This window comes from Osmerus eperlanus, chromosome 2, assembly GCF_963692335.1.
Source record: "Osmerus eperlanus chromosome 2, fOsmEpe2.1, whole genome shotgun sequence".
In the NCBI taxonomy this organism is placed as follows: Eukaryota; Metazoa; Chordata; class Actinopteri; order Osmeriformes; family Osmeridae; genus Osmerus; species Osmerus eperlanus.
The window spans coordinates 20927150-20941891 of NC_085019.1; the positions used below are offsets into that span (position 1 = coordinate 20927150).

The window sequence follows — 14742 nt, forward strand, 5'->3', positions numbered from 1 at the left end:
CACAACACACACACACTCACACACACTCTCGCACACTTGCACACATGATTCAACAGGCGGATGTGAGCTTGAGGGCTTGTCTTTATGTACTTACGTTCGTGTGCCGAGTGTGTTCGAATGTATACATAGGCTCCTTTGTATTTGTCTCTCAGTGTGTTTCCCTGTGTGCTGTTTGTGTATGCTAAACACACACAGTGTGTGTGTGTGCGGGTGAGTTAGCTGTCAGGATGTCACAGACTACCTTGAACTTCCCTGTGTCAGGGTTGTGTCTCGCATCTCTCAAGCGCATTCTCTCTCTCCCTCTCTCCCTCTCTCTCTCTCTCTCGTCCTCTCTCTCTCTCTCTCTCTCTCTCTCTCTCTCTCTCCTCTCTCTCCCTCTCTCTCTCTCTCTCTCTCTCTCACCGTCGGGTGGAAAGCGAGGAGAGAGAGAAAGAGAGAGAGATGAGGGCAAAGAGAACAAAGGCCTTCATTCCATCCAGACCTCCTCTGGTCACTCCACATCCGTCTCTCTGGGCGTTGATTGTTCGCGTCGGCCATTGTGTTCTTCCACCAGATTGCGTGGCCCAACGTCGAGAAAACGAGACCTCATCATGTTAACAATTCCAGTTCAAGTGTTTCGAGTTCTGCGTCTGCGCCGTCTCACTAACCCTGTCCCACAATGCTCTTCGCCTCCCTGTTTGTTTCTCTTTCGCTCTCTATCCCTCTGTTGTTTTGTCCTGTCTGTGTCTCCCCCTCCATGTCGTCCTTCATTCATCTCTCTATCCTTCCCTTTCCTGCGCACTTCCTGGATGACATGCTTTATCCTGCTCTTGCTTCTCTCTCTTTATCTCTCTCTTTATCTCTCTCTTTATCTCTCTCTCTCTTTCTGTCTCTCTCTTTATCTCTCTCTCTCTTTTTGTCTCTCTCTCTATCTCTCTGTTCCATGACCTCTCCTCCCCTCCCCCCCTATTTCTCATTTTGTCTTTCACGCCTTTCTTCACTCCCCCCTCCCTCTTGTACCTATGTCCCTGTCCTCTCTTCCCCTCTCCCTCCCCTCCCCTCCTCCTTATGTCCTCCCTCTCTATCTTCCCTCCCTCCTCCCTCATTCCTCCTTATGTTCTCTCTCTCTCTCTTCCTCTCTCTCCTCCCTCCCCTCCCCTTCCCTCCTCCCTCCCCCTCCCTCCTCCTTATGTTTCTCTCTCTCTTCCTCTTTCTCCCTCTCCCTCTTCCCTCCCTCCTCCCTCCCTCCTCCTTATGTTCTCTCTCTCTCTTCCTCTCTCTCCTCCATCTTCCTTCCCTCCTCCCTCCCTCCTCCTTATGTTCTCTCTCTCTCTTCCTCTCCCTCCCTCCTCCCCCCCCCCCCCCCCTCCAGTCTCCGCCCCGTGGTGCGGTGCTGATGCCAGGGGAGACTCACCCGCCAGACAAGGGGACGCTACAGAACGGCTGTCATGACGACCACAGGGCCAGCAGCAACAAGGTGAGCGGGCCCCGGGCCGTTTGGGTACACCTCCAACACACCTGACCCAGTGCAGTACGATCAGGCCTGATCTCGGCAGAGCCTGCGTGCCAAGCCCCAATCTTTCCTGTCACTTTGAGGGCTCTGTTGGGGGAAATAAAGCTGGAATAAAAAAGCCGTAGTCAGCCACCACCTTGTCTTCTTATCAGGCTCAGTTGAGCTCTGTCTAACTTCAGGCTATGTCCTTTCACTGGGATTTAATGACAGTTATTGATTTGTTATCACCATGGACTCAAGTGTGACCTACATTGTCTCTCTCCCTTTCCCCTCTCTCTTCCCCCCACCCCATCTCCCTCTCTCTCTCCCTTTCTCTCTCTCTATCTCTCTCCCTTTGTCTCTCCCTCTCTCTCTCTCTCATTCTCTCCTTCTCATTCTCTCCCTCTCTCCCTCTCTCCCCCTTCCTCTCTCTCTTCCCCCCACCCCCATCTCCCTCTCTCTCTCCCTTTCTCTCTCCCTATCTCTCTCCCTTTGTCTCTCTCTCTCTAATCTCTCTCTCTCTCATTCTCTCCCTCTCCTTCTCTCCCTCTCCCCCCTCCCCCCCTCTCTTCCCCCACCACCCCCACCCCTCCGAAGCAGGACGCCTCGTCCCTCAGGTGTCCCCCGGGGGGTCCCGTGGGCTGCGGCCCCAGGATGGTCAACGGGCTGCTGACCCCGCACGCGGAGCAGGCCCTGACCAACAGCCAGACGTCCCTGTGCGAGATGCTGCAGGAGAAGGAGAAGAAGTGGGGCACGGTGGGCGCCGTGGGGCCATGGGCGCCGGCATGGACCACTCAGCCCTCATCCCCCTGCGCTCCAAGAACTTCCGGGAGAGGAGCGACGCCCACTTTGTGGACGTCATCAAGGAGGACAGGTGAGGTGGGGGAGGGGATGGGGGGGGCCGGGGGGGAGGGGGGGAATAGGGGCGCGCAGGACGTGTTGCATTGGTGAGAGTGGATCACAAGCTATTCCGAAGTGCTGTGATGATGTGGATCGAGAATTGTGTCTATTTGGCTGTATAAAGGGGGTTTTGTCCACTCATTGTGTGTGTGTGTGTGTGTGTGCGCCGTGTGTGTGTGTGTCTGTGTGTGCCTTTGTGTGTGTGTGTGTGTGTTTCAGTCTGATGAAGGACTACTTCTTCAAACCTCCCATCCACAAGCTGAGCCACACCTTCCTGGAGAAGACTCTGGAGTCAGCTTACAGGACCAGCTACCAGGAGGAGGTGTGTGTGTGTGTGTTTATCTCTCTGTCTGTCTTGCGCTCTTTCACCTCAACTACCCCCCCTTCCCCCTTCTTTTGATCTGTCTCCTCTCATTCTGACTTTGACACCTCCAGTCAAATGTGTTCTTTGCCTTGCTCTTATCAAGTTATACTATCTGCCTGTCTGTCTGTGTGTCAGTCTGGCTGCGTGCGTGTGTGTGTGTCTGTGCAACTTGTAAGCACTGCGCTATGACCAGTCAGGACTGCGGCAAAGAGAAATCACTGCAGGACCTCAGAGAGCCTGTCCTCTTATCTGGCACTGCCCTCTGCTGGCTGCACCGTAGCACTACATCCCTCCCCTCACTCCCTCCCCTCCCTCCGACCCCCCAGGTGGAGACCGGGGCGGCAGTCCAGACGCTGGCCAGCCCCACCTTCAGCTCCTTCCTGGACATGCTGCTCTGCTTCTCCGTCTTCCTGGCGCTCACCCTCGCCTGCTTCCTGCCCCCGCTGCTCTCCCAGCGGCCCCTGCTGCAGGCCCCGCCCGTGCCCGCCGTGCCCCTGGCGGCCGGCGCCGCCCTGCTGGAGACGCTGGCCCTGGCCCTGTCCATACGGTGAGGAGGGGGGGGGAGGGAGGGGGGGGGGGGAAGACTAAGGAGGGAGAGGGAGAGGACCAGCCATGAGAGGGATGTGACACGATGCGCGTTCTTAGAAAAAGAAGGGTTTTTTCGAAATGATTCTGGAGGTTTTGTCGGAGAAACATATCACATGACACTCTTTTCTTGAAGAGCCTTTTGCCCGTTTCTCGATAAGATGTCGTCTGCTGAAATGGTTGGAACTTGGTGGGAAACCCCAAACAGCTCTGGATCTGTCAGAGGATCAACCGACCCCCCTTTTAGTTCGAGGCAGCCCCCCTTCTCCCCCGTCAGTTCATCTCTAACCCTCCCCCCCACCCCTCCCCTGTGCGCCCCAGAGTGGCGTTCCGCCTGGACAGTGATCTGGCCTGCACTAAGACCCTGCTGAGGGCCATCTCTGGCTGGATCCCCCGCCACCTGACGGGGGCGGTGCTGGTGTCCCTGCCCGCCATGTCTGTGTTCTCTCACGTCACCTGCGACATGCACCTGTCCATCCAGGTGAGGCCTGAGTGTGTGTGTGTGTGTGCGGGGGGGGGGGGGGGTGTGATGGAATGGAAGGAAGTAGCCTATAAAGATTGACGGTACACTCTGTAAACATCTACGTGTATACAGTATATTGAATGTACCACAGAGATGATCGATTCACCAGCTGTTCAACCCTCTGTCATTCGTTTTCAGATCAGTATGACTGTTATGGGTGCGTGCATATGCTGTAACTAAGTTACTAAAGTGGGAAGCAAAAGGGTATTTTCTGGGGGCTATAAAGTCTGTTTTGGTCACATTCATACAACAAGGTCTAAACATAAAACACATCCAACCACAATAATAGTCAATGTGATGACCTTCACTTTCACGCAATGAACATCTCAAGTCATGTCAGTTTATTTATAGAGCACATTTAAAAACAGTGCTGTACAAAGTCTGCCACCTCACAGTGCTATTTGGATCATGTGGAAGACACGCAGAGAGTCTCTGTGAGGAGTTAATGAGTTGACTTGTGTCCCTGTGTGTCCCCTGTGTATCCTCTGTTTGTTCCTGTGTGTCCCCTGTGTATCCCCTGTGTGTCCCCTGTGTATCCCCTGTGTATCCCCTGTGTATCCCCTGTGTGTTCCCTGTGTGTCCCCTGTGTGTCCCCTGTGTATCCCCTGTGTGTTCCCTGTGTGTGTTCCTGTGTGTCTTCCTGTGTGTCCCCTGTGTGTCCCCTGTGTGTCCCCTGTGTGTCCCCTGTGTATCCCCTGTGTGTTCCTGTGTGTCCCCTGTGTGTGTCCCCTGTGTGTCCCCTGTGTGTTCCTGTGTGTCCCCTGTGTGTCCCCTGTGTGTCCCCTGTGTATCCCCTGTGTGTTCCCTGTGTGTCCCCTGTGTATCCCCTGTGTGTCCCCTGTGTGTTCCTGTGTGTCCCGTGTGTTCCTGTGTATCCCCTGTGTGTCCCCTGTGTGTCCCCTGTGTGTCCCCTGTGTGTCCCCTGTGTGTCCCCTGTGTGTGTCCCCTATGTATCCCCTGTGTGTCCCCTGTGTGTCCCCTGTGTATCCCCTGTGTGTCCCCTGTGTGTCCCCTGTGTATCCCCTGTGTGTCCCCTGTGTGTCCCCTGTGTGTTCCCTGTGTATCCCCTGTGTGTCCCCTGTGTGTCCCCTGTGTGTCCCAGTTCACCATGTTCACCTGCTGTGCCGTCATCATCGCCATCATCCAGTACTGCAACTTCTGCCAGCTGAGCTGCTGGATGCGTTCTGTTCTGGCCACTGTGGTGGGCCTGCTCCTGCTGGCCCTGCTGTTCAGCACCCCCTGCAGGTCAGACACGGTCACTACACACCCACGCCCATGAAGCAAAATGTTTTATTAGCACGTCCAAATTCGATTGGATTGTGATTTTCCCCCCATGTGACTGAAGCAATATTTTAAAAGCTAATAGATGGGTTGATTCAATGAGGAGAAATCTAGTGCCTGCCTTAAGTTGTTCTTCATTCTACTAATTGTCGTATTGAATCATGTGAATGCAGTAAATTAATACTGAATGTCTACTATTTTGTAAATAATCATAGCGTAAATTGTCTGCAGTATTTTAGCACACTGCTGGTGTTGACCAGGTCTATTTCTGTTTCTTTTTCCAGTGTTGCCAGCAGTTTGTTTTTCTGGTGAGTTGAAGGTTAACAGCCATGCACAAATGCGTTTGATGTGGTGTAAAAAATATTTTGCTGTGGCTGTCGAATTTCTGACAGACGTTTAATTTGATCTCATTTCCTTTTCCACATCTCCTCTTCTGTTCACCTCAATCTCTTCCTCCTTTTATAAATTTTAACTCTGCCCCTCATCCCTCATTCTCTCTCTGCCCCTCCCCCTCTCTCTCTGCCCCTCATCCCTCAATCTCTCTCTGCCCCTCATCCCTCAATCTCTCTCTGCCCCTCCCTCTCACTCTCTGCCCCTCCCTCTCTCTCTCTGCCCCTCCCTCTCTCTCTCTGCCTCTCATCCCTCATTCTCTCTCTGGCCCTTCCTCTCTCTCTCTCCTCCAGGTCAAACGGTCCAACCAACAGCAGCGACAACACCACCGCTCCCCTGCAGGACCCCGGGCCCCGCCCCCGAGACCTGATTGGCCCCGAGGCCTGCGTGGCCTTCTTCCTCCTCCTCCTCCTCGTCTGGTTCCTCAACCGCGAGTACGAGGTCAGCTACCGTCTGCATTACCACGGCAACGTGGAGGCCGACCAGCACCGCATCAAGATCCAGAACATGCGCGACCAGGCCGACTGGCTGCTGCGCAACATCATCCCCATCCACGTCGCCGAGCAACTGAAGGTGACGCAGAGCTACTCCAAAAACCACAACGACGTGGGCGTGATCTTCGCCAGCATCGTCAACTTCAGCGAGTTCTACGAGGAGAGCTACGAGGGGGGCAAGGAGTGCTACCGCGTCCTCAACGAGCTCATCGGCGACTTCGACGAGCTGCTCCGCAAGCCCGCCTTCTCCAACATCGAGAAGATCAAGACCATCGGCGCCACCTACATGGCCGCGGCCGGCCTCAACGCGCAGCAGTGCGCCGAGGCCGCCCACCCGCACGCCCACCTGAGGGCGCTGTTCGACTTCGCCCTGGAGATGATGCGCGTGGTGGACGACTTCAACAAGAACATGCTGGGCTTCGGCTTCAAGCTGAGGATCGGGTTCAACCACGGGCCGCTGACGGCGGGGGTCATCGGCACCACCAAGCTGCTGTACGACATCTGGGGCGACACGGTCAACATCGCCAGCCGCATGGACACCACGGGGGTGGAGTGCCGCGTCCAGGTGAGCGAGGAGAGCTACGGCGTCCTGAGCGCCATGGACTACGACTTCAACTACCGCGGCACGGTCAACGTCAAGGGCAAAGGTCAGATGAAGACCTTCCTGTTCCCCAAGAGCGCCGACAGCGGGCCCGTGCCGCAGTACCAGCTGTCCGTCTCCCCGGAGATCCGGGTGCAGGTGGACGGCAGCATCGGGCGCTCCCCGACCGACGAGATCGGCAACGTGTTGCCGGCTGTGCCGGCTGTGCATGCGACGGGTGGCACAGCGCCCGGCGCCGCCCCCCTCGCCAGCCCTGGGACGGGCGCGGGGCCGCTGGGGCAGGAGAGGGCAGGGGCGGGGTCAAGAGACGCCCCGGAGAGACGTCTGTCCGCGGACGCTCCTGCCAGACGATCGTCCCACGCCGGCCTGGCGTCTCTGCCAATCACCAGTCTGCCTGAACCGGCTCCTCCCTCTACGAACATCAAGCCACCAATCCCTGCAGTCTCTCCCTCCGTCCAACCTATCTCTGCCCAGAATGCTACAGCTGTATCAGGGAAGGGAGCGAAAAAAGATGTCGGTGATGATGATGATGATGATGATGATGATGATGAAGACATTATTGGCGAGCTAACCAAACTCTGAGATTTAGCTACGATAGCGCTTTGTTCCTTATTAGCCTTCTGTCCTTTAAGTGTGGCCTGGCTGGAGTACCCATAGCTGGGAGCTTATTAGAGTGGCCTACAGGTTAGGGTTATGCCACCTGACCTTAACTAAGACCTTTAATGTTTGCTATTTTTCTCCATCTTAGTTGTTTTTCACTATTATTTTCGATTAAGTGCCTTTAGCATAGAACAAAATGTAGTCTGGCAGTTTCCGGAAGGCGAATCCGGAAGAGCTGGAAAGCGAGACGGTTTTAGAGAGCAAGCGCTAAAGTCTCGTGTCAGATTTCTTTTTCTTCCCCTTGCCTAGCTGTTAGAATGTTACGACAGTGTTACTTCGACCTTCCGGATTTTTAAACGAGGAGCTTAACACGAGCTGCAATGAAAAACTCCAATCCAACAATCTGGAGTTAACGAAACGGTGTAAGAATGCAGAGTATCAAGCAAGATGTATGCCAAGAGATGACAATGCTCACTAGTCCAACTTAGAGAGTTGGACTAGTGAGCACACACACACACACACACACACACACACACACACACACACACACACACACACACACACACACACACACACACAGCTAGTACTGCGTCATGGCTTTTCCCTGCATGGCCTTAAAGGTTCCAGGCTTAACTGTTACTAGCTATCCAGAAACTGCACTGACCTTGTAGAACGCAAACAAAACCATTTGGAAGTACCACAACATGATAACAGTATGTATAAAAGTCAAAAATTGTGTGTGTATATGTGTGTGTGTATATGTGTGTGTGTGTGTGTGAGAGAGAGAGAGAGAGAGAGAGAGAGAGAGAGAGAGAGAGAGAGAGAGAGAGAGAGAGAGAGAGAGAGAGAGAGAGAGAGAGAGAGAGAGAGAGAGAGAGAGAGAGAGAGAGAGAGAGAGAGAGAGAGAGAGAGAGAGAGAGTGAGAGAGTATCAACATACAGTGTCCTGTGGAGCGATTCCTATGAGTTGCCATTCTGAGCTGATGAAAGAATGGAGGATGACAGAGTTTTTGGAGTGTAATCAAGAAATAATGAAATCCCTCTCTGCTGATGTGGCAGCTTTCCTCCCAGCCCTGGTTAGGACCTTTGTCTTAACACAGTCGTGTGGAATCTCAGCCCAAGCTAGACCCAGCATGATCCCTCACAAACAGAGTATGATGCTAACCACTAACGATACACCTTAGTCTATGTGTCCTCTAGGTAATCTCTTGGCAATGTAAACTGTAGTTACCTCAGAGATGTTTTAGACGTATCTCAAAAAGGCACTGTCAAGCTGCTTTAGCCAGCATGTAATGCAGCGAAAACCTAGAGTGTTTAGAGTTGGTTAGAGGTCATAACTACAGACAGGTATTTTTTTTTGATATACAGAACTTTTTGAGTTTGGGATGAGCTGTCTCTAAGTGACATCAGTGGGGAACATGAATGGAAGTTAAATGTACTCTTTATACATCGGATTCTCCATGGTAGAAATGTCATTGTGCCGTGCATTAGATCACAGTAGCCCCTCCAGGCCTTCGAGGAAAGTTCCTGAAGGACTTTACATGTTTGCAGGGTTTGTTTTCAGTGCCGCCAACCGTATTCTGATAAAGCTAAACTCATTCTGTCATTGCTGACGGTTTTTCTTGCTGTATTCGGATTTGATATTATTTTTGATCATGTCATTTGATTGAGTTGTTTTGGTCAATCGTAGAGTGTTCGTCCAGATAACCGGGGTATGCCTTGGGGTTAGGTCATGTTCTCAGGGTTGTGTGCTCAGGGGCAAGACGAATATCGTACCAATTGATGTTCTTTCCACCTCAGTGTCTTGATATGTTACATGCTTTCTGTCATCAAATACAAAAATATTATATTTCTGTCTGAAATACATCAGTACTAAAAATGGTTTTGTTCATAAAATATAATGACAAAACATTGTGGAAGAACCACGCAGATACCTTTACAAAAGCGTTCATAAAGATGTGCCATAGCAGTCCCGGTTTGCCACTGTAGGATCTTTTCTACAGGTTATGGGTTTCCTTGTGTGTTATGCAAGAGTTAGTGCCTTTCCAGTCATGTAATGATAACCTTGCATAAGCAGCCATCAAGAGCATGTTAACCGAATTACCATGTGTCGGTTCTAAATGTTTTGTCATGCTTTATTTCACCGATTTTGTACAGTTGCTGTGCAATTCGTATAGATGAATGTATGGTACAGTGTATCCATGCTCAGATTGATTTCACGTTTTACACGAGTCGTGCCTTTCCTTAATACGTCCCATTCTGAGCAAATATTCCAAATAATTTGATTGATTGATGACATTGATCACGTGCTGTGCTAGTTAGACACCAGTTTGCACGTTTTCACACTATGACGAGGCAAGTAAACAAAATCTTACGTCCAGATATTCTGTAATGGATGGAATCACCTAAATGGGGCTAAGCCACTTCAAGTGCAATAATACATCAAACTTAAGGGCATAATTTTCAAAGAAAACATTTTCATTGTTTGCAATAGTGAGCACACAACCCTCTGAACTTTTCATGTACTTCTATAAAGGGAATTTGTTTTATAGGAATATTTCAAAACATGTTGTTTTGGTTTTGTAAGTGTTACCTTGCACACTATCAAGATCAAGGAAATACAGCTCTGTTTTTTAATCTGCTTTTTTAGAAGGGCAGACATACATATCTTTTCATAAAACATTTGAAAAGCTACACTATTTTGTATCAACATGAATTTGACATATCGTTATTTTATTTTTTACTTGTAAAGAGTTAGAGTGGTTTGTGATTGAGTCTCGTGAAAGAGCTTCTCTCTTCGCCTTCACACTCGACCAAACATAGCTTTGTTTTTAATTAGGAACTTGCCTTCACTGCAAATATGACAACCAACTAATAATGGATTTGAGATACTATCGTTGATATTGTTCAGACTAACAGAATGGCACATTGGGTATAAATCTCTGACGCCAAAGAGTGTCCATGATTTGGTTCAATCTACGTTTTGCTTTATATCCTTTTGGCTTACAGTAGTTTTTGTGCTTTTCATCGAGGATGGGAGGCACCCTCCCTGTTTCCTATGTCAAAATTTGCACAACCCACACTCTGTCTGTACATACTGTATGCATTTATATTGTATAGAGTCTGAACATTTATTTTTGATTATTATTTATACATGTGCATGTGCCAGATTGTAATAGTATGAAGACAGTTGACAAATGAGGGAAAATGTAAGAACTGTGCTGGAATATTTTCTGTGTACTGTCTGCCTGCATGTATGTATGTTCCTGTATGAGTGTTTGTGAAGAATGTGTTTGTGATAAATAAGGGAATCTTGACCCACAGTAGAAATGATTGTGGAATTTGGGCTGCAGAGTACCCTGCTCCTTTGGCAAGTTAATTTAAGACCCATAAGGATATTGGTGTCAAACGGGCACACACACACACACACACACACACGCACACACGCACGCACGCACGCACGCCGATACCACATCTAGACCGATCACGTCTGGGTATACCCATGCTAAGGAAAAGACGCTCTGCAACATATATGTTAAAGTCTCACAATTTATTTCAATAATATACAACCAGATTCTAACTGGTAAATATTTGGCCTCCTTAGCACTGTCTTTTGTATATAGCACGTTGTGTTTTTGAAGGCGGTATGAAAATGAAGGTTGAAAAATCCAATAAAAAGATTTTTGGAGGAGAATTGTCTGGTTTGAGGTGAATGTTGGTGTACATAATGGGCCATATCGAATTTTTGCAACCTCTATCACATTTATTTGGGAAGTGGTCATAGGGAAATGCTCGATAATAAACAGAAATTTACGTTTGTGCATACATGTTGAAAAAAAGTTTAGATACTTACACTTTTAGTAGGGTTATTCCGCCTCTAGAGGCTACTTGATGTACGTCTACATGACGCACTGTGGGACATAGGCTTGCGTAAGGGCGTGATTGCACAGCACCTCCCCCCCACAGTCTAGCTGGAAAGAAAAAAACTTTTTTGTATCGGAGGAATCAACAGCCGCCATCTTGACGCGGCTCAGAATCAGGATTTCGGGAGAGCATTATTTTTAACATCGAAACGAGCAATTCTGACCGTGCTCAATCGGGTTTATTCTGCAGAAAATTGAATTCTTTATTCTTTTGAAGATTATTATTGTAAATAAACGAGGATTGGATCGGTTTTTATCGTCTTTTAAGACCCTCGTTTATTTGATTTCCCCTTCAGAGAGCGCCGCTTCTCGCCGTATCTCCTTTGCCGAGCCGATGTATTTACCGGGAGACAGTGTCGAGAAAAATAAAGCGGTGCATAGAAAATATTTTTGGATTTTTGTTCTTTTTATTGAAGGAAAAAATGGAATTTAAGGCGCTACATCAGGACTACGAAAAAAAGGATTCTATATGTACGCCAAACTGACAGTTTATGGAGAAACGGACTTAATTCGAGCTTCCATATAATTTTTTTTAATAATTTCTATTTATTTTTCTTCAACAGAAATATTTTTTGGTGAAATTATTAAGGATAATAATGTGGGTGTTGGGTGTTGGATTATCATGGGGTGATTGTCGGTGGCGAAGCGTGGCGCTGTTGCCTTTCTTTTGAAACATTTTATTCGACTGGCGAGCATTTTGCTAGCTTTCTGGCTAGTTAGCCAGTTAGCTAACTAATTGCCCCTTTAAAGGGTTGTTTGTTAGAAAACACTGGTGAATCGTTGCCAGTTGGCCTTTTTCTTTGGAAGGAGTTCTGGTTCGTTTTGCATCTGTACTTAACTAGCTAGTGCTAAGTAGCCATTACCGTGAAGAATGGCTGACAATTTGCTGGAGGTTGGACCTTCGAACGCAAAGCGAGCGAAGCTAAATTCACCTGCTCTATCAGTATCAGCATCAGACAGTACAGGTAAGTCCTTCAAGTCTGTTGATCCTCTTGCTATCCTTCACACTCTTTCACAATCAAAACAGACACTTGTGGTTCCATTATAATCAGTGATGCACTGTTGTGGATGCGCTCATTCCCGTGCCCAAGCTAACTTGGCTAGCCAGCCAGCTAGCTACTATACTAGGTTAGTTCACCGTATGTTCCTCACCTGGAACTTTCATAAATTGTCAGTCCTGCTGGTCAGGAGCGTGTGGCGGTGGTCCGATTAGCTTGTTAGCTTAACATTTATTTTTTGATGTACCCCGTCTCATCTTCACATCCCTGCTGCCATGGTCATGATTCCCTATGCGACTGGTTGTTTTTAGCTAGCTAACAAGTAGCCTCGCTAACTTAGTAGCAAGAAGAAGCCTGTGGTGGCAACGGAAGCTAGTGCATAATGTACTATCGCCCATTATTATCTTGTTAAGTTTGGTGATATTTACCTAATCATTGAACACCAATTGATGGTGGTGAATGTATTCAATTAAGACAGTCGAATGATATACTTATTACACTGGTATACGTGTTGAAAAATTCTATAGTTGTCTGAAGTCAGATTTTGTGTTGAAGTCTGGTCTATGTATAATGTAGTCTGTAGTTGACATGAGGTGCCACCACGGGGAGACAATGCATTGGATAATAAGAGAAATATGAATACCTCAAAGTTGGATTATCCGTGTTGAAAGACGTGCATAACATAAGCGTAAGTGACGAATTATCGGGTGCAATGCACCATCGTGCTTGATCAGTTTTTCACAATGGTGTACTAAGTTAAGTGTCAGAATGCCAGCCAATACTTGGTTAGCCTTAGGTTCCCTATGATATCCACGCAAACCTGCACAACAGCTTCCGCAGACTTCGCAGCAACAACACAGATCGTATCGTCTAATATGGTATTTTACAGCCAGTCATATTTTATGGGTAACATTGTACGTGATCACCACTTTGCTGCCACCCCAATCTGTTAGGTGTGTGTGTGTGGCACAATCGCAGAGTAAACAATATCCCAATATACCAAGTTGAATATTGATTTCACGTAGTTGATATCTCTAAATGACACGTTGATAAGGGTTCTTGGCACCAGGGAGTGCTGTCAGGTCTTCCTGAAGATTGGCTGGTTTTGTAATCGGTTTTCTGCCTGGCTCTGACTGGCTGCCATGTGGGTCAGAAGTGTGAGAACTACCCCTGTCTTTGGCATTTAAGGAGTTTCTCTTCTGACCGAATAGAGAGAGAGGGGGGGGGGGGGGGCTAGGTGGGAAGGTGGACATGTCACTGCCTCAGGGTACGTGCAGCTGCTGGTGTCTAATGTCTGTGCTTCAACAAGGGAGTTTGGATAGCTTTAAAGTTCAGACTCTCCAAGGATCAGTTGGTCTTGCATTTCGGTCTCCGGTTAGTCCCCCTACTCTGCATGATCTTGGCGGGTGACTCTGTAGCAGGCACGTAGAGTCGTAGAGTTAGCGTAGTGAAGATGAGCTTTGCCATGCAGTAGAGATTGACATTGAGATTTACATTGTCATTTAGCAGACGCTCTTATCCAGAGCGACTTACAGTAAGTACAGGGACATTCTCCCTGAGGCAAGTAGGGTGAAGTGCCTTGCCCAAGAACACAACGTCATTTGGCACGGCCAGGAAACAAACTGGCAACCTTCAGATTACTAGCCCGACTCCCTAACCGCTCAGCCACCTGACTCCCAGTAGAGCAGCCACTGCCAGTTCCTATGTGACGTAGGAACGCCCACCAGGTCAGTATTGGGAGTACACCTGTCTCTCCTTAAGTAGTTATTTACAAACAGCCCGCCGGCCGTCGTACTTACATTTACATTTAGTCATTTAGCAGACACTTATCCAGAGCGACTTACAGTAAGTACAGGGACATTCCCCCGAGGCAAGTAGGGTGAAGTGCCTTGCCCAAGGACACAACATCAGTTGGCATGACCGGGAATCGAACTGGCAACCTTCGGATTACTAGCCCGATTCCCTCACCGCTCAGCCACCTGACTCCCTACTTCCTATGTTTCCTTTTGACGCCGTGGTATCTCCTCCATCCCGACAAGCCCCGCAGTGTCTCCTCCATCCTAAGGAGCCCCAGGTTCTTAGCGAGCGCAGCTAATCTCTCAGCAGGATGACAGGAGCTGTCTCTGGGCAATAAAACAGCTTGACACTCCGGCATCTTCCTCCTCACTCTCTGTCAGGGCCTTAGTCACCACACACACACACTCTCAGCGCAGCGTGGCTCAGACCAGGCTCCCGTTTGAAGTTTTGAAAGCGGCAGCGCCGTCGGCGTGTACGTCGGAAGATTTAGAGCGCCGAGATTGCAGATGGCAACACAGACAGAATTGTGTTGTGTTCGGTCTGAAAAAGCACTAATTCCAGGAAATTATCCTCAGGCCGACCTGTGAGTAGAAAATATATTTGTACCTCCCTCCTCTTCCAATTTCTCACTCTCATTCCCTCACGCTCGATCCTCGAAGCAGCGTAGAAACCTCGGAAGCGGCAGTCCGAGGGTAGGGAGGAAGAGTCTGCGTTTCTGGAAGCGTCAAAGATCCCGTGCCGTGTTTTTTCCAACGACGTGCGAGTCTTTCTTACCGTGTCAACAGGTCACGTTTTGCCAGGGAGATTTATGACTGT

The 14742-nt window shown here is 49.1% G+C and overlaps 1 protein-coding gene and 1 pseudogene across 1 annotated transcript; both read left to right on the plus strand.

Moving 5' to 3' along the window:
• Positions 1–44: 44 nt before the first annotated feature.
• On the plus strand, positions 45–10896 carry LOC134038220 (adenylate cyclase type 9). Its single transcript, XM_062483762.1, is given in 10 exon segments — positions 45–62; positions 1352–1456; positions 2072–2239; positions 2242–2345; positions 2591–2693; positions 3062–3282; positions 3642–3801; positions 4946–5088; positions 5409–5432; positions 5808–10896. Coding segments are annotated over 10 exon segments (2430 nt in total). The 3' UTR covers positions 7192–10896.
• A 282-nt stretch (positions 10897–11178) lies between these two features.
• The window catches only part of LOC134035292 (CREB-binding protein-like), a 35956-nt pseudogene continuing 32392 nt past the window's right edge, over positions 11179–14742 (plus strand).